This window comes from Miscanthus floridulus, chromosome 14 (assembly GCF_019320115.1).
Source record: "Miscanthus floridulus cultivar M001 chromosome 14, ASM1932011v1, whole genome shotgun sequence".
NCBI lineage: Eukaryota > Viridiplantae > Streptophyta > Magnoliopsida > Poales > Poaceae > Miscanthus > Miscanthus floridulus.
In genome coordinates this window covers 94,619,952-94,645,241 of record NC_089593.1, presented here as the reverse complement: position 1 = coordinate 94,645,241, position 25,290 = coordinate 94,619,952, and the positions used below count along the sequence as shown (strand labels likewise).

Genomic DNA, 25,290 nt, shown 5'->3' with positions numbered 1-25,290 from the left:
CTTTCGTTAAGTTCTTGATGTCTTGTCTGAATGGATGGTCAAAAGGTAGGAATTGACGATGTCTGTGGAACGATGAATACTTGCCACCCTTCTGCAACCAAATGAACTTCACACCTTCCTTGCATATTGGGAATGGGAACTTCCCGTGAACACACCACGCGCAGAATATCCCATACGCCAGGAAGTCATGCAGGGAGTAGTGGTACCAAACGTGCATTTTGAAGGTTGTCTTTGTAGCTTGATCGTATGTCCATACCCCTTCGTCCCAAGCACGGACCAATTCATCAAACATGGGCTCTATGAACACACCCATATTACTCCCTGGGTGTCCAAGAATTATCAACGACAAGAATACGTTATGTCGTTGAAAGGAGACACTAGGGGAGAGATTAAAGGGGATAACAAAGACAAACCAACATGTGTATGGGGCAGCCATCATTCCATAAGGATTGAAGCCATCTGTTGCTAGCGCGACACGTACATTACGAGCCTCATCTACTTTGTCACGATGTTTGTCATTAAAGCGGATCCAAGCTTCACCATCGGATGGATGTACCATCTTGTTAGGATTGTACCATTTGCCATTTTTGTGCCATGTCATCTGTTTCACGGATTCCTCGGTCATGTATAGCCATTGGATCCTCGGTGGGAACGGAAGGTACCGTAGGATTTTCACGAGGATCGTAAGTTGCCTCTTCTGGCCATCATCAAAGTCTACCTCTAGGTACCTGGAGGATTTACACTTTGGACAGAACTTTGCATGCTCGTGTTCTTTCCTAAATAGGACGCACCCCTTCGAACAAGCATGTATCTGCTCATATGACATCTTAAGTGCTCGAAGGAGTTTCTATGACTCGTACATGCTCTTTGGCAGAATGTGGTCCTCCGGAAGCAGGGTGCCAATCAAGGCCAACATCTTATCGAAGCCAGATCGACTCAAGTTTAACTCGGACTTCAACCCCATTAAGCGTCCAATGGCATCCAGTTGAGACACTGTTGACCGATCGTGAAGGGGTTTCTATGCCGAGTCCATCATGTCGTAGAACGCCTATGCAGCTGCCTCCATCTCCTCCTTCTCATGTCCCTCATCGAACTGTCCTTGGTGAAAGTCATCTAACATGTCTGGTACCCCGGCATCAGCATAAAAAGCCTCCACCTGTGGTCTCACCACCTCCTCTCTCATACGATGGGCTTCACCATGGTGGACCCACCGGGTGTAGTCCGACGTAAATCCATTCTTCACAAGATGTTTACCCATTTCCACCTTGTTTACCCTCCTCCTATTTTCACATTTGCTGCAGGGACACAAAACTAGGCAATGTCCTTTAGCAGCCTTGCCAAATGCACTGTTTAAGAAAGCATTGGTCTTGTTCATCCATTTCGTGGTGTAATCACTCTGACTTCTCCAGCCCGTGTACATTCACTGATGGTCATCCATCCTCTAACATATGTATCAGCGAGTAATGTAATCATCAATTGCATCTACATGGTGTTCCTACTATCTAATAGGTGAGGATAGGTCCTAATCTAACCCGCGGATACGTAGATGAGGTTAGTTTCCATGCTCTACTCCTATCTGAGACAGAATTTCGGCAGCACCTCCCTGCTGTTCTCTAGATACACGTCCTGCCAAAGAAGAGTGCGTATCCGGAGAACCACAGGGAGGTGATGCCGAAACTCTATCTCAGACCGGAACAGACCATGGAAACTAACCCATCTACGCATCCGCGTGCTGTCCAAAAAACGTGAACAATCCAAAACAGATACGGTCAAAGATATGCAAAGATCTGTATACATCCAACCGTATCTCTTTCGAATGGGAGACGCCTAACTAGGTTACGCGATCTACGACCATGATACGGAAAGAGGGGTTATACCTAGGGTGGCGGCGGAGTCAAGCTAGCGGGGGCCATAGCGGGTCGGTGTAGTGGCGAGGCGGCGCAGTGCAGGCAGACCGGCACGGCGACGGGAACTCCAACTCGGCTCCAACGGGCTCTTCTCTACAAAAATGGAACAAAATACTGTCATTTAAAAAAATTCGGCAGAACCTCCCCTGTACGGTAAGGTTTCCAAAACCTAAAAAAAACAGCGGCACAATGGCCGACAAGCACATATGTCTCAAGAGAAGCCATGTAATTTGGATATCAATCCATGCAGAAGAATATATTCAAGTAGTACCACTACTTCTACTACTACTTCCACTATTACTACTACTACCACTACTTCTACTACTACAACCATTAATTCTACTACTACTACTACCACTAGTTGTACTACTACTACCACTACTTCTAATACTACTACTACCATTAGCTCTACTAGTACAACTAATACTACTACAACTATCACTACCACGACAACAAAAAGAGAGAAGGCAAAGATTTAATTTTTTTTTAATTTCTTTGCCGAGTGTCCCAGATATGGCACTCGGCAAATTTTTTTTTGTAAAATACTTTACCGAGTGCCCCTGGCACAGCACTCGGCAAAGATTTTTTTTTGAAAAATACTTTGCCGAGTGCCCCTGGCACGGCACTCGGCAAAGATTTTTTAAATTTTTTTTAAAAAAAACTTTGCCGAGTGCTCCTGGCACGGCACTCGGCAAAGATTTAATTTTTTTTTTAAATGTCTTTGCCGAGTGCCCTGTGAAAGCACTCGGCAAAGAGGAAATTTAAAAAAAAAATAGAGCCCTCTTTGTCGAGTGCCATAACCCGGCACTCGGCAATTTTTTTTTTGTTTTTGGCCTCCAAATTTTTTGTGCAGCCCTTTCAAAGCACCAGGAACTCCTAGTTAGAATTTGGGGATTTTTTATGGCTTTTTGCTATATTTAGTTACTTTATTTCATTTACTTGAATTTTTTCGAAAAATATAATTTTGAACTGCATGTGGTACGAATAATGGAATTTAATGATTCAAAAAATGATAGTCATGTTACTGAGTATAGTGTGAGGCCGTATCCAAGAATGGACCCAAAATTTCGGACATCTGGTTCATGAAACATGACCGCGAACTTGCGTACGAAGTGTTTTTAAATTCTATAAAAAGCAAACGAAGTCCGAAAATCATGAAACTTGTTGAGATGCCATGATATCATATGTGGAGGCTATGAAAAAAATTTCAAAAGATTTTGTGCATGTTGTCACCTACAATGCTTACAAACTAGAAGATTTCGTGCACGTTGTCTTTGGGGGTGGTTTTTCCTATGTACATAGCTTTTTCTATGCTTCTAGACATCCGATATGTTTGATACATTGGGTATCTTGAAATGACAAAATGATCTGTAAATTGAAACAGACAGAGTAGTTCACTTTTTAGTCCACCTGCTTGGTACTAGTAGAAGCTAAAGTTTATACGGCTAAAGTTTAGTATGGTTATCTCAAGTAAAGACATGCACAACGCATGAGGACTAACTCAAGTTGCTATCCTGCTGTTCTTGCATGCTTGGGCACCAAGCAGAGGAGCCGAACAACGGAACAAGGAAAGCTTGGTCTCTGCATCTGCTCTGCTGCTCATCAGTCAGTCATGCCGCCATGCTTCTTCCCAGATGTTTCGAGTCCAGTTCCCACGAGGGTACACCGATCGAGCAACTTTGGAAACAAACAAGCAGGCTGGCTGTACTACGAATGAAGGCGATGGACTCGAACGAACGCGAGTTGGATTGGGATTCTTGGAGGCAGCGAGCCAGCGACGATGGCCGGTGACGGCGGCGGCCAAGATTTGCTGCTAGTTCATAGTACTATGGTCGCTTTAGGCATCCAGAATTAGGCAGGGACAATAGAAAACGAACGAAGGTGACGAAGGACGGCTGCTGCCGCCGCCGCCGCCGCTGCAAATGCTCTGCCCACCATGCGAATGGGAATAGGAGAACCAACTGACCAAGAAGGCCGGTGTCGGAGGCAGGCACAGGCAGGCGTCCTTTGTTTTTTCTCTTGTTTGCTTATCTACGGCAGACACCACCAGTTCGTTCGTGGTGGCGCACGCTGATTGGTGAATTATTACTTACTAGTGGTTCTTCTTTTTCTTTCCTTTTCTTTTTTTTTTCTGGAGGTCATCTTACATTTCTTGCCCGGAAGGGAGGAAACACGAACACTTGACTCTTGTCTTTTTTAACCGACACCACATTTTTCACCGACTCCATTGAGTTCCGGTCATTCCCGACTGATCTTTACATTTCACCTGAGAATCCACCCCCAAAGAATCTACCGTACTACTAGTAAGCTTACTTCACCTGAAATTCAGAGCAGAAAACAGGCAAAGACACCTGAATTCATGCATGCTCTGCCTGAACTTAGATAGCTAGCCGGCCGGCAGAAGGAGAGGGGAACAGCGGCAATCAGATTGGGGAAAGCCATGGCCTTTTCTCCACCTTAAATAAACTAGTGATGATGCGTGGCGCCGGCATCTGTTGCGCAATCAGAACAATGCGGAAGGAGCAGGAACAGCAGTCCAACAGATTCGGTGAGCAGCATGTGCGAACAAAAAAGAACTCAAGGAGCTCCATCATTGTTGCCACTATAGGAGTAGTCGTCTATCTATCTGTATATGTATATGAGAATCAGAACCATATATGATGGAGGAGAAACAGTACGTACGTACGTATGTATGTATACTACTGGTATATTCTACAGAATGAGAGATGGAGATGGTTCATGACATGGGCGAACAACCTCACCTCAGTTGCAGCAACTGGGTGGTTCAATTCATCATCATCATCATCTTCTACTACTACTAGCTACTAGGCTACTACTGCTACCGTATTACCACCGCCTCCAAACACACTCACAGTGTGGAGGTGGAAACACAGAAGACCAGCTGAGCTGGGCTCTTGGCACCCCCCCCCCCCCCCCCCCCCCCCCCCCCCCCTACTGCCTGTACAAACACAAGCACAACAGTGACAGTGAGGAGTGCACACTAGCTGCAGCAGCCCCTTCTCTCAAGTGTACTGTCGCTGACCCTACTACTCACTGACTAGCCATAATCCATGTTTAAAACATGGTTAAAAAAAACAAGAAAACAACCGAGTACGAGTAGTGGTGACTGCGCAGTGCAAATAATGCATTGCATTGCATCTGGTAATGGTGTGGGGAACAAGGCTCCGGGGACCTCCTATGTACTGGCTCAGGCGCCCTCTGGTAACAGCCTTGTCCCTCCATCCCCTGCTTCTTCGCCCTCCCCTGTTTCCAGCTGCTCCAGGAACCGGAAACAGAGGAGGAGGAGCGGCGGCGGTGGGGGGATGGATCGATCGATCATCAGTCGTCATCATCAGTGTCAAGAAAGAACCAAGGAATCAAGAAACCATCATCAGGCCTGGGCCTCCAGCTCCCGTTCGCCGATGAAGGTGCCGTGGAAGCCGTAGGGGACACGGGACGGGAGCTGCACCGTGGCTTCCAGCCGCATGTCGGCGGCGTTCACCACCAGGAGCTCCGACGTCCCCGCGTGCTCGTCGCGGACCAGGGACAGGATGTACCCGTCGTCCTCGCCACGCGCGGGGGCGCCCTCGTTCGGCACGAGGCAGGGCTCCCCGCCGAACCGCCCCTCGCCGTAGTCGAAACGGACGAGGTCGCCCGTCGCCAGGTCCACCTTGGCGAACCCGGACACCTTGGGCCACGGCTCCGCCACGGCCAGGTACGCGTACCGCGTCCTCCGCCCCAGCATGCCGCGGTTCACCATCCCCACCTCAAGGTTCACCTGCGCCGACGCCGGCAGCACGGCGCGCCGCGTGGACGCGCCCGTCCGCGTGTCCAGCCTGATCTCGGTCAGCACGCTCTGGAGTCGCCGGTCGTTGTCGGAGTCAGAATCGTCGTTGAAGATGGAGTCGGCGGGGGTCATGCAGGACCCGACCACCACCACCTCCCCCGTCGCCTCGTCCTCCCACGCGTTCCACAGGTGGAAGCAGAAGCAGTCCGGCACGTCCACCCACACCATCTCCGACGCGTCGCGCGCGTACTTGGGCAGCACGCCGAAGCGGGAGGTCTTGCTCTCGTCCAGCACCACGGGGGAACCCCCGCGGAACATCTCGCCCAGCTTGAACACCACCTGGTGGTCGGGCACCACCACGAACCGCTCCGTGATGGCGAAGTCGTGGATCATCGTCGGCTGCGCCAGCGGGATCTCCACGTCGTCCGACTTGGTGCCGTCGGGCCGGAAGTAGAAGTACCTCAGGTAGGGCCGCTTGATGACGTCGTAGCTGAGCGCGAACAGCTCGCCGGAGTCCGGGTCCAGCTTCGGGTGCGCGATCATGGACGCGCACCCGGCGAGCTGTCCATCGAAGTCGTACCGCCCCACGGTGCGGAGGTCGCCGTCGGCGGTGACGCGCACCTGGTACGGGAGGTCGTCCTCGGACATGGCGAGGAGTCGGCCGTTGAAGTAGACGAGCCCCGCGTTGGCCACGCCGGTGCCACGGGACGGGTCGACGAGGCCGCAGAGCCCGCGCGCGTAGAAGAGGGCCAGGCGCGCGATGCCAGAGTGTCCGTGCAGCTCGCCGATGGCCTTGGGGAAGACGGCCCGCCCCAGGGCGCGCTCCTGCCGGAGGCGCGCCGTCTCGGTGAACCGGCACGCGTAGGACTCCGCGGCGCCGTTCCGGATGCGGACCGCGTGCACCATGCCGTCGCCGTCGAACAGGTGGTGCCCCGCCGCCGGCTCGAAGCAGGGGTTGGCGCCGTTGCGGACGTACACGCCGGAGATGAAGGGCGGGATGCGGTTGGAGACCGGCAGCGACCGCACGGGCGGCTGCTCGCCGACGGGCGCGAAGTTGCCGGCGATCTGCACGGCCGGGTCCGCCGACCGCGGCAGCGCGCGCGGACGCTCCAGGAGGTTCGCGATCACGCCGGACTCGAACGCGTCCAGCGCCGCCGCCGCCGCGCGCTGCAGGAAGCTCAGGCCTTTCTCGCCATCGCCCTGCTCGCCGGCCGCCGCCGGGGCGGGTGACGGAGAGGGAGCGGGAGCGGGTGCAATGGGCGCCGCCGGCTTCGGGGGCGCGGCATAGCGCACGGCGGCCGCCGCGGCGCGGGGCGGGGCGAAGCGGACCGCGCTGCGCGTGCGCGTGCACGGGGCGCCGCCGCCTCGCCGGTGTACGGTGGTGGAGGATGAAGAAGCAGGGGAGCTCGCTGTGAGGGCCTGCATCGCTGCTGCTAGAGAGCACAGTGTGAGATGGAGCGACGACGCTGCGGCCGGTCCGAGGATTCCGACACTGCGGGGGAGCGTGGGGAGAGCGTGGAGGAGGCGGAGGGAGGGGGGTGGATGGATGAGCAGGAGGCGGAGGAGGGTATATATAGAGTTTGGGAGGGGGAGCGGGAGACAGGGGTGGAGGAGACGGAAGACCACGTGGTGGATTCCGGGAGAAGGGAGAAGGGAGGAGGGAGGCCAGGTGAGCGCGCGCGCGCGCAGCAGACGACAGCACAACAACACTGCTGCAGCTTCGACTGTGAGTGTGACCGTGACCGCCGCTTTTTCTTCCTCTTCCTTCTCCCATGGGCGGAGCTAAATTTAAAAACAGTGATAAGAGCCAAATTTTCATCATATATATATACCCACATATTATAAACCCTCGCACCCACAGAGACAAACGGACTCCGCCACTCCTTCTCCCACTGCTTGGGTCGGGCACCTGGGATGTTAGGCAGCTTCGCTTACCGATCAATTTCCCTCCTCTCTCCTTTCTCTTTTTTTCTTTTTGAACGTGTCCAAAATTCGCTCCCTCTTTGGTTAGCGTAGAAGCCAAGGTACTACCCATCGACACAAGTCCATATACGAGAAAAAAAATGGCCCTTCTAATTAAGTCACCACTAATTACATCTATTAATGTTCTCCAGTACTATAGGCTAAAATGTTAGGAGGTTACTTAGATTATGTGGTGATTTATATGTAAATCTAAGGCAATTTAGATTATATAGGTTAGAGGTGGTTAATTCAAAATATAGTTGCAACTTTTGAGTAGCTTTTCAGAAAATGGATTAGATTGAATGGCTACTATGTCATGATACTTAGAGTAGTCTAATTGATGGCACGAATTCACCTTTTTTTCAAAAAATATATATATTTTAGATTCATCTCTTTTTAGCATGTCGCATGTCGAGTACCATAAGATAGGACATGTTTGGATTGAAACCTGAATGCAATTTTCTGAACTAGAGATAGGCATTCCATTCCAACAATTTCAACTTCATGTGGCCGGCTGGATTATTGACATGCATGGCCAAGCACTCCTAGGCCAGGGCGTCATCCAAACAAGCCTATCGTGTTTTCAAAGAAAGAAGCTCAGTCAACTAGTTCATTCATCTCAACCACCGATTATTAGTTGAATTAGTAAGTTTTTTTTTACATATACCTTAGGAGCTATGTAGGACCAAATTTCAGTAGTTAGAAACTAATTTTCGGAGTATATATAGGGCATGTTTGATATAAGTTATAAGCTGTTTATGACCAAATAGACTGAAACTAGAAGCCAAACAACATACTTTTTTAGTTTTTCCTGACCACGCTTCTCCTCCTCATAGCACCCATTTGTACTAAAATGAAGAAGCTGAGCTAGGCTAACTTATTTTGTTGCCATAGGTTGGTGTTCATACCTCTCTACCTCTTAGCATCTCCTGATTGCAAATGGTGGAATAGCTATTCTTGTCCCTTGACTGTCCCTAGATGCTTAATTTCGTCCCTAAAGAACCAAAGTGGTCATTTTTAGTCCTAAAAGTTCACTTTTGGGCTCAGTTTCAGTTTCGTGCCTAAATCATCAAAGTGAATTTCAGTCCTCAAATTTTACTTTTAGGTTATTCCATCTATGAACTATCAAAGTGGTTGTATTTTAGGAGTTTAAAGTGGTTGTTTTAGTCCTCAAACTTTTCGTTTAGGTTCATCCTGGCTCTTCATTCTTCGTGGCGTTGGTGCTAGAGCTCAGGAGGCATGATAACGTGGTCGACGTGCTAGAGCTGATGAGGCAAGTCACTCGATGTGTATACTCGTATTGTAGTAGAATAGAACATGGCGCCATCATCATCAGCGTTAGCGAGAATGAACGAGCTACATAATGGTTCATGCCTCATATCATCAGTACTAGTTCCACATTCCGATCACCCAATTATAAAAACCTATCTTTTCGAGGGTCTTCGGTGCTCCCACTACGTCAGAATAGCACTTCACTACCGGTTCAAAATACCCCATCACTACCGGATTTTGAACCGGCACAACCATACCGATAGTGATGAGTGTAAGTTATCATTGTCGGTTCCTACAAACCGGCAGTGTTCTTCAACTTCACTGCCGGTTCTTTACACAACCGGCAGAGTTCAATTCTACCAACACTACCGGTTCATAAGACCACCCGGTAGAGTTCATTTCCACCAACACTGTCGGTTTGTGTTTCAACCAGCAGTAACCGACAGTGTTGTCGTAAGAATCACTACTGGTTTGTGACAAGAACTGGCAGTGATGGCTAAGCCAACGCTGCCGGTTTGTGGCTCCAGCCGACAGTGCCATCACTACCGGTTTGTTGCTAACCGGCAGCGATGTTTACGACAACACTGCCGGTTTTCTGCTAACCGGCAGTGATGTCACGTTCGCATTTTATTATTTTATAATTTATTTTAACTTATACTTTTCGTGGAATCGGATTTTGCTTTATATACGCTACGTAGACGACAGATCCTTCAATATTAAACATTACAAATGTTACGGTTACAATCCAAATGTTCTTATCAAGATCTTGATCCCTCAAAATAAAAAAGAAATGTTCTCGGACTTCATAAATTGTGCAATGCTTCTCGGACTTCTTACAATAATCTGGCGAGCCACTCTGGGCCATACTGATCCTTGAACTTCACGGATTGTGCAATGAAAAATACTCCATTTTTTCAATACCTCGGCTAAGATGAATTTTGCTAGCTCCGATTGCAGCGCGACGATCTCCATGTCTAACAGCCTTTTGTGGTTATATTTCTTACGTTGTCGTTCAAAAAAGATGATATCCAAAGAGGAATCAATAAATCATTTTGTTGAATGATTAACAGACATAAATAAAATAGGGATTATACACACCAACTTATTGGCTTCTTCCGATTTCCCGCCGATATAGCGAAGCATTGCCCACATTACATAAAACCCGCATTTATTGTTTACCGCCGGCTGTTTTAGGTACTTCCCCTCCATTTCGACAACCTTGAATGAGACCTGAGTCCCACCAATATGTCTTCTTCGGACACTGAGCAACATTAAAAGGAGAAACATTAGAAAGCGGTATGTGTGATTAGAAAATAATATGTTAGTATGATCGCTTACTAATTCAGCACTGCCACCGGTGCATCCAGATGATGAAATTGTTTTTTCTTTGAGTCCCACGCCTCGATCAGATTTTTGGCAAGATTAACACAAATGAAGACGAAATGGTTGCTGCAATCACAGAATCCTAATTATTGAATAATCTTAACGAAAAAAGAAGCATAAAATTAAAAGCCGAGAACACATACTCGCAATTGTAGGCTAGAAGTATGTGGGTTTTATTCTTCATCTTGAATTCGTCGAAAACAGCAATCAATCTCTGTTTTAGGTCTTCCACATCACATTCATGGAGGCCTAGACATGTCTTCTCATTGACTCGCAAGGGGTCCAAGAACCCAATCTTATCTTATTTGCTTTTTAGAATGCAAAATTTTGCTATACACCTACATAAAATCATGGGAAGTGCTCAAAAGTTAACAATTTGTGTCCCGAGAGAGTAGTTAATTGTAATATCGTGCGTGTAGGGTACTTACATAGTCCACAACGTCAACATTTGTGTATCGAGAGAGCGTTTCTGGTATAGCTAGAACAAGCACTCCCATATAAACTATCTTTGAGTTATTTGGCAGATTTACCGCTTCGGTGTCGTCCAAGCACTCGACACATCTAGTATAGCCTTTTGTCTTCTCTCTGGACAATGAACCTCGACCTGGTAAGTCGATGATTGTAGCGATAAGTACTCCCTTGATCGTGACATGTTCCTTTTTGTACTCGTCCCAAACATCCGACACACCCTTTTCAAACATCTCCACTAGTTCATCGATCACTGGTTCCAGAAACACATCGATGTCATTCCCAGGTTGTCTTGGCTCTTGGATCAGTAGTGGCATCTGGATGTACGACCGCTTCATACAGACCCAAGGTGGAAGGTTGTATATACAGAGCGTCATTGGCCAAGTGCTATGATTGCTTCTAACCTAGTCGAAAGGATTCATCCCATCTGTGCTCAAAGCAAACCAAAGATGTCTTACCTCTCCACTGATGTCCTTATAGAACATAGTATTGATAGTCCTCCAGTCATACCCATCGGCGGGGTGCCTCATCATTGCATCCTTGTTACACTCTTTGCCATGCCAGCGCAACAGCTTGGCTGACTTTGCACATGCAAACAACCTATACACCCGGGGAGCTATAGGGAAATACCAAAGGACCTTTAAGGGACCTCCTTTGGTCTTGGTACCCTCATCAGACGGCCCTTCCTTGTACCGTGGAGGTTCATACTTGGGGCACTTGTCCAAGTCTTTGTATTTTTCTCCACGGTACAATATGCAATCATTGGAACACGCGTGGATTTTTTCAACCTCGAGGCCGATGGGGCAGATCATTTGCTTGGCCAAGCATGTCTTTTCTGGCAACTCATTTTTTTTCTAGGAGCATTTTCCTTATTATACATAACAACTGATCGAAGCCTTTATCACTCAATCCATTTATCGATTTGAACTCTAACAGCATGATGTCGGCTTCTAGTTTGCTCATTGGACAATTCCTATACAATGGTGTTTTACCATCTTGTCTCATTTTCTCTAGCTTTCTCAGTTGTCTTTCACTAAGACATCCGATCTCTACATTATGTAGTAGCTGAGAAATGCCATCGTTATCCTCGGTGTCGTCAGCTAGCGTGTTCTTAAACATATTATTAATTGTGGCCATAGGTTCTGTATCGACACCGGGTTCGTCGTCAGCATCATGGATGGCTACGTCAGGCATGTCCACATCATCATCGTTTTCCTGCAGAACATTCACACCAACCTCACCATGCATAGTCCATATCGTATAGTTTGGCATGAACCTCATGGTAATCAAGTGCGATCGTATAGACTCAATTTGACGAAAGTTCCTTTGATTCTTGCAATCTTTGCATGGGCAGAAGACAAGGTTCCCATTCCCAGCATGGGCATTGGCATCGGTGATAAATTGGCTGACGCCATGCATGTATCGCTTGTTCATTTGGGATAGATGCATCCACTCTCGATCCATCTCTGCACAAAAAAAATACTGAGGCGGTAATTACAAAGAATTAATAAGAAATCGAGCTTCATGAACAACAATTGTAACTTGAAAGTACCATTTTTGGAAAACATTATTGTACACTAATTATTGAAAATTTGAAATTGGTAGTCCTGGCCCTGTAAATTGAAAATCGTAGTAAAAAAACAATTATTGCACAATAATAAAGAACATCTATTCTACTCTACTTCTAAGAACTAATTATAGCATCACATACTAACAATGATGATCTTGACCACCGTGGAATAATTAGCTAGGAATTTAAATGTGTTCATAGACACCAATCGTTTGTATGATGGATTCACCATAATTTGAGCCTTGCACAAATGTCCAATTGGAAAAGTGCTCTCTAGAATAGAGAAAGAACGAGAATGAGAATCAAGCAATGTAGCCATCAAAACAAAGCTAATTATGCAAGAAAATCAAAGGAGTGGATATTTGTTACTAACCTTAAAGCAAAAAGATGAAGCCATTCTTCAAAATCCAAGCGCTAGCTTCATGGTGAAGAGCAGCCGCAACAATGGAGGGAAGGGCCCAAACGCGCGCCTCTGTTCTCGGGATGGAAGAGAGGAGGAAGAAGAGGACGGATGTAGACTTTTTGTGATGTAGGCTTATCACCATCGGTTCTTGGCTAAAACCGACAGCGATAGAGCCAAATCACTGTCGGTTTGTGGTTTGAACCGGTAGTGATAAGTGGCCGCCAAAATACTACCGGTTTTAGCTCAGCCCCAATCATTTTCTCATTTTCAAGCTCATAACCGATAGTGAAGGTACGCCACTATCGGTTCTCACAAATCCGACAGAGGCCGACAGTGATGTACAAATCTGGCTTAGTATCCAACAGTCCCCAAGCTTGCCTTTGAGGAGTTTTTTCTTTCCTTCTCCAGAATTTTAGTCCACCGCCCCTCAAAGAAGAGGGAACCCGGCCCCCATATCCCCCAATTCTACCGTTTTTAGTCAGTGATGCCAACCATCAGCACTCGGGGAAAGAGAAGAGAGAAAGTGACGCCAGCAAGCGCACACCAGTGGTCCTGCTTCGCTCGTGTACAAACGCTAGCTTATCATGCATGCAGCTGACGGATCGGAGCATATCATATCGGAGCTGAGAGGAGAGATGCTGCAGGCAACCATTGGTTTGGTAGGTGCCAGACTGCATGAGGTCGACGATCCAGATGCCTGCCCGATTCAGCAAACAACGTACGCTTCACCACCACTGCTTGGCTGCATCTGCGTGCGGGCATGCACCCCCCAACAATGACAGTGCGTGAGAGCTAGCTAGCTAGCTAACCGGCCGCGCCGGCCTGGCGATCGTCGTCGTTGAGACGACGGCGACCTTACGTCCGCAAGGTCGCGTTGCATGCATTGGTGAAATAAAGCTTTTCCGATCCCTAATGGTGCTAATTAGGCACTCTCAATGCAGTGCAACATTATTGCTTACCTGATGGCTGTGATAGATGAGCATGCATGTTCCCTCTCTGAAAAGGGAAAATAAACGCCGAGACATTCCTGACCATGTGTAGTGCTAGCGGCGATGGGGTTCGTTTGTGGCCGAGACTCACGGACGGACGCCTTGATTTGATCCATCTTGCAATCGGACTTCCATGCCATGTCTCTCAAGCAGTTCCTGGAAAATGTATTAGTATTGCTGAGTGTGAAGGTTGTTGCTAACTTCTTTGGCTACATATATGTAATGCTTGTCATTGGACCGTCCAATGCAAATTCCACTGTGAAATGCATCATCAGAGCGTCTGCACGTGCAATAAGTCTAGTCGATGAGACAGACGTACAAGTAATAATAAGGACTCAAGGGATCAGTCAAAAAAAGCACAATCTTTGTCAAACCATCTCTCTCTCTCTTTTTTTTTTTTGAGCATATCAAACCATCTCTCTTAAACGATTAATCAAATGCACTAGGCGGAGTATCATCCACATCCGTTTATAAATAGAACTGCATGCAGCTAGCCGAGATTTGTTTACTTCTCTGAAACAGTGCCTAATTTTGGTAAGGGGTAGTTATCAGTGTCCAAATTTAATACACGAGTTTAGATAGATCCTTCCCTTGATTATGAGGAAATATATATACTCCTATAGTACAAGGCATGCACAACAAGGCGATTAAAGTATAAAGCGTGGAGGATGACGTGGACCCCCACCTAAGACCTAAGTTACCTCACCTGGGGGAGCAAAAGGGCACGTGTCCGGTGCCGATTCGACGCCGGGTTTCTTTTACGTGTTCCAAGTGGCTCGTTTATTTCTGCTTGGGACACGCGTCCGATCAGTGTCCTTCCCCACCTGCAGATAGATCTGGAAGATCATCAGAACTTAAAGTTGGTCAGTGACACACTGGTGAATCTAACGAAGCATTCTTTACATAGTGAGAGGTCATTACTGCTAATCAGAGAGTGATGTTGGTGATCATTAGCTAGCCAATGCAAAAATAAAATAAAATAAAAAGCTTGTGTGAACCATGCGTGCAAACTGCTCAAATCTTCTAGAGAATTACCACACTGGCATATATGGAAATAAAACCATATGTATATGTTTGAACAATTTGGACACGTTGAAGCTGATTAGGGTCAAGTGAAACTCACCTAATTAGCTCGGCCCAGGTGTCTGTAACTAGAAGGTTAGCGGAGAAGACAGTTTGATGAGATGGCATTACATTGCACCATTAGTCCTAACAGCGGATTATATTAAGAGACTGGTGCTAGCATGCATATGCCTCAAGCACGCTACCTTTGAAATAACAATGCAATAAGGAGGAGCCTTTTGGTCGGCGTCTCGCTTTCATTTTTCATTCCATCTTTTTTTGACAGGACGTCTCTAGCTATAGTAGCTACACTAATGCGTCATTTTCCACGAATCCAGCGTCCGGGGACGACAGCAACAAATAAATCGGCTTAGTTAAACAAGCGTATCTTCCATGGCAACACGACTGCAAGCGAAATTAAAATAGACTATATATGCAACCATGAGCTAGGTGTGTGTCGATGCGTCCTGCTTCGAGGATCGGATCGGATCGGAGTGCCTTTAATTTGCAGAATTCTGCAAATTAAGAGCATATATATACTATATATTCGTACATACAAAATTATTAGTAATTCATATATTTCGATTGAAAACCGTCGGCACCAGTGTCACTGACACGCGTGTCATTCTAGTTTTTCTAGGTATATATATAATACATATCTAGGTGCGTAATAAAAGTCATGTAACTAAAAAACTAGACTAACTTACAATTTATAATGAAGAGAGCAGAAATACAATGCAAATTGGATAGGAGGAATTTACAAATACAAGTAGGAGGGGTAGTATAACCCAACTCAATTGGAAGGTACTTTACCCCCTCCTGCCTACGTCCACTTGGATTATATTTAACTAGTAGGCTGATGCTTTATATGTTTTCTCCAATTGAGTTCGGTTATACTACCCCTCCTACTAAATTCCTCCGATCCAACTTGCATTGTATTTCTGCTCTCTTCATTCTAAATTATAAGGTAGTCTAGTTTGTTAGCTACATGACTTTTATTACGCGCCTAGATATGTATTATATACCTAGAAAAACTAGAATGACACGCGTGTTAGTGACACTGGTGCCGATGGTTTTCGATCGAAATATATGTAGTACTAATAATTTTGTATGTACGAATATATAGTATATATATGCTCTTAATTTGTAGAATTTTGCAAATTAAAGGCACTCCGATCCGATCCGATCCTCGAAGCAGGACGCATCGACACACACCTAGCTCATGGTTGCATACACTACGGGAGAACGCAGATTTGCCAAGTGCCGCCAGCTTTGCCGAGTGCCAAAAATCGGGCACTCGGCGAAGCCACTCTTTGCCGAGTGCCGGACCGGGTGGCACTCGGCAAAGAGTGGCTTTGCCGAGTGCCACAGAGTGCCCGGCACTCGGCAAAGGGCGGCACTCGGCAAAAGCCCTCTTTGCCGAGTGCAACACTCGGCAAAAAAAATGGCACTTGACGGCCGAGCCCGCCTACGCCGTCAAATTTTTTTAAAAAAATTCTTTGCCGAGTGCCAAGGCTCTGCACTCGGTAAAGATCCCTTCTTTGCCGAGTGCCACTTCCCCGCACTTGGCAAAGGACCTCTTTGCCGAGTGCCAGGGTCGGCACTCGGCAAAATATTTTTTTTGTTTTTTTACCTATTTTTTTGTGAGGCCTTCCCACATTATTTAAAACTCCATGTTTAAATTTGGGACAATTTTGACTTTTTTGCTATATTTTGTTAGTTTTTTTGTTTCGTTGAATTTTATGGAATATTTCAAATTTGAACTATAGGTGCATGGAATAATCGAATTTGGTCGTTCAAAAAATGATATTCATGATATTTGGTGTATGTTGAGGCCGTATCCAGGAACTCACATGAAATTTCGAGCATCTTGTTGACGTAACATGACGAGGTACCTGCGGCAAAAGTATATTTAAATTATATAAAATCCGAACAAAGTCCGAAAATGATGAAACTTGTCGGGACGTCGTGTTATCGCATGTAGAGTCTATGGTAAAAAATTGAGAAGGTTTCGAGCAAGTTGCGACGTCGGATGCCTAAAACCCAGACATCTCCACATGCGACGTCGCCCTGCGCCCGCCGCCGGCCGCCGCCACCGCGCTCGCCCCACGCCTGCCGCCGGCCGCCACCGCCGTGCTAGCCCCACGCCCGCCCTACTCCACCCTGGCACCCGACCCGCCCCCGCGCCGCCCCCGTCCCCGACACCCGCCCGCGAACCCGCGTCGGCGCGCCGTCGGCCTGGCTGCGCCCCGCCGCGGCCGCCCCTCCCCACCCTGGTCGGCCACCGGCCACCGGATCCGGGGCGCCCCGGCCGCGCCCGGCGCCGGCACCCCCTGCCCGCCCTCGCCCGCTCTGGCGCCACCCGCCCCACCCCGGTCAGCCTCCGGCCACCGGTTCCGGGCCGCCAGCTGCTCGGTGCCCCACAGCGGCGCGCCGGCCGTGCCCCGCCTGCCTGGCGCTGGCCCAAGGCAGCGGCCCCGGCGAGCCCGCCGCCGGCCTGGAGGAAGAGGAGAAGGTAGCAGGAAGAGGAAGGAGGAAGAAGAAGGAGGAAGAAAAGGAAGAAGAAGGAAGAAGAAGGAAGAAGAAGGAAGAGAAAAAAGGAGGAGGAAGAAGGGGAAAGAAGAAGGAAGAGAGAAGAAGGAAGAAAAGGAGGCGGAAGAAGGAGAATAAAAAGGAAAAGAAGGAGGAGGAAGAAGGAGGAGGAGAAGGGGAGAGGGGGAGGAAGCCGAGGTGGAGGGGACGAATGTTCGTCCACGTCGTCCACGCCATCATCCCCGCCCTTGCCGGAGGAGAAGGTAAAGCCGCAGGGTTGTCGGCCATCGCACCGTTTATGTCGTTGACGGCCTTCGTGCCGGGTTTGTGGTTGTGTTGGCCATCGTGCCCCAAATGTGGATGTCGGCCATCGTACCGACGGTTTTTCTTGCAGGTTTTGGAAACCTCCCCGTGTAGGGGAGGTTCTGCCGAAATTTTTAACTTTTAGTGATGTTTTTCTTCTTTTGCAGAGCAGGACTTGTCGGAGGGGACCCGGAGCACCTCAGCAACCCTAATCGTCTTCGTCGGCGTTGCGGTCCTGCCTGCACAGCGCTGACTCGCCACTGCACCGACTCATTCTTTGACTTTTACGTTCCTTAGCTCTGCAATATTGAAACATTGGGGTCAAATGTTGCAGGCCGAGCTGCAGCAACTTCGGGCCCAGCAGGAGGCCCAGGATGCTGAGTGGGCCGAGCGGGAGGCCGAGCGTCAGAGGCTACAAGCTGTTGAGGCCCAGCAAGAAGGTTTGCTCAGATTCGTGCAACAACTTGGGGAGCAACAAGGTTGGCAGATCCGACTATACCTGCTTGCACCACAGCCACCTCCACAGTCTACTCCGGTGAGTATGTTTTACTTTCTGTGCTCATGCTTAGTGTCAAATCTAGAGATGACCTTCGTGCCGGATTTGTTGATGTGTGGGCCTTCGTGCCGGGTTAGTTGATGTGTCGGCCTTCGTGCCGGAAATGTGGTTGTCGACCTTCGTGCCGACGTTTTTCTTGCAGGTTTTGGAAACGTCTCCGTGCAGGGGAGGTGCTGCCGAAATTTTTAACTTTTCTTTAAACTCCTTACATTTTTATCTTGTCACTCACGTGCAATATCTTCTTTTTTGTGCAGCGGACATCGAGGCCGGCGTCGAACCAGGTCGGAGGGTCACCGGCATCGCAAGTCGGGCCATCCGCATTCGGACCGTCGCCGGGATCGCACGTTGGGGCACAGTCGCCGTGAGCCGCTTGTGGAGTAGTTTCTATGTATCGAACTTGTGAACTTGTGGACTATGAACTTGTGGTTTGTAATAAATTGTGGATTTCGAACAAATTTGGTCGTTTGTAATATATAAATGTGGTTTGTAATTTATTGTTGTTGAATTGTGGTTTCTATTATATATATATGCATTGTTGTTTAAATAGAAAAGCAAAAAACAAAAAAAAAGAAATTTAGAGGTGGCTCTGCCGAGTGCAATGACCATTGCACTCGGCAAAGAAAATAAAAAAATAATAAAAAACACGCTTTCCGAGTGCAATGGTCATTGCACTCGGCAAAAAAAAAATTTTAAAAAATAAATAAAAAACACCCTTTGCCGAGTGTCGGTGCTGTGGCACTCGGCAAAGAGTTTTTTTAAAAAAAAAATAGACGGCGTCAAATCTTTGCCGAGTGCCTGAAATTTGGCACTCGGCAAAGCAGCCTTTACCGGAAGGGGATTCGACGGAGACTCTTTGCCGAGTGTTGCACTCGGCAAAGGCTTTGCCGAGTGCAAAGCTGCCTTTACCGAGTGCAACAAGCACTCAGCAAAGGGCCCGCCTCCGGTAGTGATATATAGTCTATTTTAATTTCGCATGCAGTCGTGTTGCCATGGAAGATACGCTTGTTTAACTAAGCCGATTTATTTGTTGCTGTCGTCCCCGGACGCTGGATTCGTGGAAAATGACGCATTAGTGTAGCTACTAGTAGGCTGATGCTTTATGTTTTCTGGTTAATAGCTTGTGCAACTACTGATTGTCTGGCTCGTGGGATGCTGCCACGATAGGGGTCTAGTTGGGTCACAGGACAACTGCAACCATCTCCGTGAGTTCTCATACCCAACATCCGAATTATATAAGAATTATATATGCAACATAACCTCTTATCCAACATCCTATATATATGTTGTCCGAGATAGGAAAATTGTTAAGATGCTTCTATCTGACCGAATATAGGGCAACTAATTAAATTTAGGACGGCTCTTGGAGTTCCCCATGGTTTTTAGGAGCGAGCCATGAGTTGCAACGAGTACCTCTTTTGCAGGCATTGGTGGCTACACTATATATGTCAATGAGCAAGGAACTAAATTCAAGGTCTGTTTGGATAGCAGGGCTAATTGCTAGCTAACTAAAAACCAGCCAAAATTAGTTCTAGTACATCTAAATAGGAGGGCTACTAAGTGGGCTAATTTTTAGCAAAGGCTTCAACTAATTGTTAGCCAAAAACTAACTAGCAAATTGTAGTTAATTTGAGCTAGTTTTTAGCTCCAACTAGCAACTAGCCATGTGTATCTACATATGCCCTGAATCCACTTGATGAGAGTTCAGTAACACCACTAAACTTTGAGTGCCATTGGGCACGCTGGGTTCTCAGGAGAGCAAAAAAAAAACTTTGATATAGAACATGTTTCTATCCAAGATGATTTGAAAAATCAAAAGATTAAAATTCTAAATCTGAGAACTTAATATATATATATATTTGGGACCCTAAATGATCACGAATAAAAAATTTCATCAATTACAGAGTTTTAGATCTCGTCGAGCTCTATAATTCTGACATAAACTTTGTCTTCATCCGACTTTATTTGAAAAAGTTATAAATTTTATTTGTGATGCAACTATTTTTAAGGGTGGTTGACTTAGTCAACTGCCTTTAAATCAACTTTTAAGGGTGGTTTACTTAAGTGAACCATCACTAGAAATCACCTATTTTCAAAGGCGGATGACATAAGTAGCCGTCCTTAGAAATCATATTTTCAAGAGCGGTTCTATGTCTTTGAAAATAGATCTACTTTTAGTGACATGTTACTTAACATATCCGTCCCTAAAAATATATTTCTAGAGGCTGTTTATAAGCTACCGTGTTCCTGGAACTAGTTACAAATGATTTGCTAAGTAAACCGTCCTTGCAAGAAATAGGAGGCGTTCTAAAAAATCTTTTTTGTACTGGTGTATATATAGGCATCCAACACTACCAAGGGAACACACGTGCCCGCAAGAAGAGTAACTCCAGGAGACTCTCTATATAATTTCTAATTCTTACGAGTAGAGGTTTTGGTAAAAAAAATATCCTCCAACAGCTTTAATTGGGTATCCTACCCATCTTCTATTCTGAATTTGTCGCTAGCCAAATGAAGAGCGAGGTTGACTCTCTAGAGTACGCACAGAAGAGAGTGGAAAGATGTAAAAACGATTTTTATTCAAGTGGCTCTCTAAATAAATGATGGTTTTAAAAAAAAAACTTGCATGATAGTATGAAGAGGAGAAAGTGGAAGCAGCAGTTGACATTTGACAATGTGTGTATGCAAAGGAATACTGTACTAGTCTATTATTGTAGTGCCGGATGGTTCTATTAATCCTGGCGCGAACCGATTGGGTCCAAATGGCGCGCACCACATCCGACGACGAACCTGCACCCAACATTTGTTCCGCAATAAAGGACGCTTTATTTTCTTTTTCTCCGTTGACATGCATGTATGTTTTCTAGCGCAGATAAATTAAAGTGTGAAAAGAGAAGCTTTGACATAATGAAAAAGTCACTCGACCTTTGGAGCTTGCTGATCGCCGTTCCAAGGTATACATTGTGCATGCATAAAAGCTGCATGTAGTTGCAATAAGAGAGCACTTTACGTAACAATCGAGTATAATGGATAATTACTGGACACTATATCTCACTCACAAGCTAGCTAGCTAGCTGCTATATAGCTCGATCGGCCTGAGATGCACCAGCTGCCATCTTGCAATGCCAGTTTGCCACGCACGTACTGTGCTCTCAAACACAGCAACTACTAGCTTATTAGCTAGCTAGTAGCTATATATAGATACATATATGGTGTCTCACCAACAAGCTTAGCTAGCATATATGCATGCGTGTCTCACTTTCGTATGTACATTACCATGCAACATATCATCTCCAACTCGTGCACCACTGAAAACATAAATAAAATTTCTCCCTAAGAATATATATATAGTCTCGTGCGTTTGGAGGCCTCGACACGTGCAAACCACCAGAATTGCATGTGTTAGTGTTAGTTGATATCCACCAACGGCCTATTGGGCCCTATCTCTGCTCCCTGATCGGGGGAACCCAACCCTAATTCGGTTGGTGGGCCCCTGTCGCACAGCACACATAAAAGGAAGGTGGGGGTGAGGGCTCGGACTATGAGGTTTTGCCGTGAGCCGCCACACCCACCTACAGTAACCCTAAACCGATCTAAAGACCGTGCTGCCAGCGACGGGATGTGCCCGCCACCACCACTGCCGTCGCCTGCAGGGTCACCGCCGACGCCACTGGACTTCTCTCCACCGCGCTGGACGACTCCTACTACACCGTGGCACCGGCGTCTACGTTGTTGTGCCGCAAGGAGAAACGTAAAGGAGCTTACCCAATCCTACGGTTACAGAGGTACACACATCGATTCTAACATTGGTATCAGAGCCAGGTTACAAGTGTGTAACCCTAACCCTAACCGGGTAAAAGCAAAAAGAAAGAGAGACCGGCTCACGGTCTACCGGTCATCACCGCCACCGCGCGTGGGGGAAAGGAGCCGCACCGTTCGACAGCGCACGGCAAAAGTAAAGAAAAGAATAGATCCATTCGGATGTCAAAGAAAAGAAAGAAGACCTAACCCTAACTCACATGGAGAAAGGGCTAACCCCAATCGGTCAAACAAAGAAAAGCATCTAGATCCGATTGGGGAAGAAGAAGAAGAAGAAGAGAAAAGGAAGGGAAAGACTTTCGGAACCCTACCCCCCTCATCTCAATCGGAATCAAATCCGAAAAGAAAAGAAATTAAAGGAAAAAGGATATGTTTCGGCATTAAGATGAACAGAGCCGAAACCCTAACCATAGATCCCCTTTTCGGGTGAACAAACGAAAGAAAGAAATCAAAAGAACAGAAAAACGAATCGGCCGAATCGAATCGAATAGAAAAGCGCAACCCTAACCCTAGATCTTGACCCCAACCCCACCACGGGTTAATCCCAAAGGTGAGAAGGGGACGGGGAACAAGGGAAAAGGGAGCCGAACCGGCCTTTCGCCGGCGAGGGAGAAGAAGACCGAACCGGGGCTGCTGCTCGCCGGGCTCAGCAAAGGGGGCACCGTGGCCAGGCCGCTCGACGGCGGCGTGCTCACCCGTTGGGGAGCACGCGCGCCGGCGAGGGGGCCGGCGACGGCGCCTTGCCTCGCTCCACCGTCCGCTCGCTCGCCGACTCGCTCTCGTCGCTGACTCGGTTGTGCTCGGCTGAGAAGAGAGAGCGAAGAAGAGAGAGGAGAGAGCGTCGAAATGACTCTAGGGTTTGGCTGTGCACTGGCTGCGGCGGGGTTTTGACCTCCCGAAATGCGCGGGCGAGCCGTCGATCAGATCGAACGGCTGCAAATGATCGAGCCGACCGAGCGGCCCAGGCGGGCACGCGGGACGCGATGCTTTGCCGGCCCAGGCCCAGGTTGTGGCCTGGGTGCGGCCTGAGCGCGCGTGGTGAGCTGGGCCGAGCCGGCATTTGCCGTTTTTTGGGCCAACAGAGAAGGTTTGAGCCCGAGTGAGAAAGAATGATGGGCTGGGCCACTGTGGCAGTTCCAGTCCAAATCAAAGAAAAAGTGAGAAATTGTTTTTTTCATTTTCCATTGAATAAGGTTTTATTTCCTGGAAAATGAAGGAATGGCTCAAAAGAAAATAGAAAAAGAATTTTTTCCCTATGGGTAAAATTCAAGAAATTAATGAAAGTTTTTTCCGCTGCTAAAGAAAACTAAGTTCTCCAGTGTTTTTGAATCGACATGGTATTTAACTGGAGAAAAAGAAAGTTTTTCCAGTAAATGTTTATTTCCTAAAAAATGATTAATAGATTAAAGAAAATATAAAAAAAACAATTTTCCCTGTGGGTAAAATTCAAGAAAGGAGAAGTTTTTCCACAGCTAGAGAAATTGTTTATTCTCCAGTTAATTTGTACTAACGTGGTATTTAATTGGAGAAAAAGAAAAGTTTTCCGCTGTTAAAGAAATTGTTGATTCTCTAGTTATTTTGATCCAATGTGGTATTTAATTGGAGAAAAAGAGTTTTGATATGATTATGATGTTGTTATTTTCTGACCAACGTTGTTAATAACAATATCGTAATTTTAATGATTTATGCATTAATTCTACTTCTGCCCAACGGTGATGTAGAATTAGTGTATAAGAACAGATGTTAATTTTAAAGATTTATGCATTAATTCTACTTCTGCCCAACGGTGATGTAGAATTAGTGTGTAAGAACAGTTGTGAAAGTTAAAGATTTATGCATTAATTCTATTTCTGCCCAACGGTAATGTAGAATTAGTGTATAAGAATAATTGTATGTTTTGATTTTGACCAACGTTGGAATTAAGGCATGCAAATGATGTTATTTCTATGTTAAGAAAAGTTTTAACCTAGTTTTTCATCTTGTTTGAGGTGAACTGGGTAGTCACCTCACCGTGTTCCACTGAGTTTGTGGCACCGGTGAGGGAGACAAAAGTGAATGATGCCATTTGGGCAACTAAAGAGAGGGATTTTGAATCCCAAAAGATATCCTATGACTCCTTGGGCATAGGAAATGAATCACTACCAATAAGAAAAGTTTGGCTGTGATAAAAAACATGATTGAACCTGCAATTGTAGGCTAAATCCTAGAGTGTGACACGGTCACCGAGTAACTTGATAGAATAAAGAGTCAGTTCACTGGCTCTTCAAAGACATATGCTACTCAGCTGAAGTGGTGGCATAAGAGAGCTCACGATGCGTTGTCGAAATTATGGCAATGTCGTTTAGGCCATATTTCGAGGGGGAGAATAGAAAGACAAGTTAAGAATGATATTCTTCCTCCATTAGAGCTCTCAGATTTAGAACAATGCAGAGAATGCATAAAAGAAAAAGTATGTAAAGAAGATTAAGAAAGATGAAAAAAGAAGCGCAGGAATCTTATAAATAATTCACACAGACATCTGTGATCAGCTTTCCTGTAAAGAGTGTGGATGGTTATGATTCGTTCATAACATTCACAGATGATTACTCCCATTATGGCTATATTTATCCAATCAAAGAAAGAAAAGATATATTGGATAAATTTAAGATATTAAAGATTAAGATAGTCAGATCTGACCATGGAGGAGTACTACGGTCGGCATACCCTAAAAGAATAGCATAGTAGCCCAGTATTCTATACCGGGTGAACCTCAGCAGAATAAAGTAGCTAAAAGAATCAATCGTACCCTGATGGATATGGTGGGCAGTATGATAAGTTACTCCACCTTACAGTTGAGCCTGTGAATGGAGGCATTAAAAACCTCATTCATATTCTCAAAAGAGTATCAAGTAAATCGGTGCCCAAAACACCGTATGAGTTGTGGACAGAAAATGTACCCTCACTAAACCACTTGCGTGTGTGTGGGAGAGCCCTGCTGAGGCTAAAGTATTTAACCCAAACATTGAGAAGTTAGATCCCAAAACAGTAAGGTGCCATTTCATTGGCAACACAGAAAAGTCAAAAGGTTTTCGTTTTCCACTGTCCAAAGAGACATACAAAGTTTGTAGAAATGAGACACGCTGTTTTCCTAGAGGATGAAAAGATGAGGGGGAGCATGGTAGCTCGAGAAATTGTCCTTGAAGTGGAGCGGGTGTATGCGTCCACTTTAATGATTCATGAGCCATTTTTCTCACTACCTGCTATAGCTGCACCGACAATGCTAGATACTGTGATGCCAGCA

At 46.6% G+C, this 25,290-nt stretch overlaps 2 protein-coding genes across 2 annotated transcripts; one reads left to right on the top strand and one right to left on the bottom strand.

Moving 5' to 3' along the window:
• Positions 1-4,877: 4,877 nt before the first annotated feature.
• LOC136505172 (9-cis-epoxycarotenoid dioxygenase NCED5, chloroplastic-like) lies at positions 4,878-7,216 on the bottom strand. Its single transcript, XM_066500284.1, has one exon. It carries the CDS (start codon positions 7,117-7,119, stop codon positions 5,299-5,301), a length of 1,821 nt encoding a protein of 606 aa, XP_066356381.1. The 5' UTR covers positions 7,120-7,216; the 3' UTR covers positions 4,878-5,298.
• On the top strand, positions 7,147-18,597 carry LOC136504045 (uncharacterized). The gene is made up of 5 exons (XM_066498930.1): positions 7,147-7,420; positions 16,851-17,318; positions 17,806-17,870; positions 17,973-18,078; positions 18,449-18,597. Exons 1-5 carry the CDS (start codon positions 7,147-7,149, stop codon positions 18,595-18,597), a joined length of 1,062 nt encoding a protein of 353 aa, XP_066355027.1.
• The last annotated feature ends 6,693 nt before the right edge of the window (positions 18,598-25,290 follow it).

What these genes read in the sequence shown, in the direction of transcription:
- LOC136505172 (XM_066500284.1), bottom strand. Translation starts at nt 7,119, where the DNA reads ATGCAGGCCCTCACAGCGAGCTCCCCTGCTTCTTCATCCTCCACCACC.
- LOC136504045 (XM_066498930.1), top strand. Translation starts at nt 7,147, where the DNA reads ATGGAGCGACGACGCTGCGGCCGGTCCGAGGATTCCGACACTGCGGGG. An exon ending in ACACTGCTGCAGCTTCGACT is followed by an intron (nt 7,421 to 16,850) that starts GTGAGTGTGACC and finishes CCTAAAACCCAG; the next exon opens with ACATCTCCACATGCGACGTC. An exon ending in TGTTGAGGCCCAGCAAGAAG is followed by an intron (nt 18,079 to 18,448) that starts GTTTGCTCAGAT and finishes TTTTTTGTGCAG; the next exon opens with CGGACATCGAGGCCGGCGTC.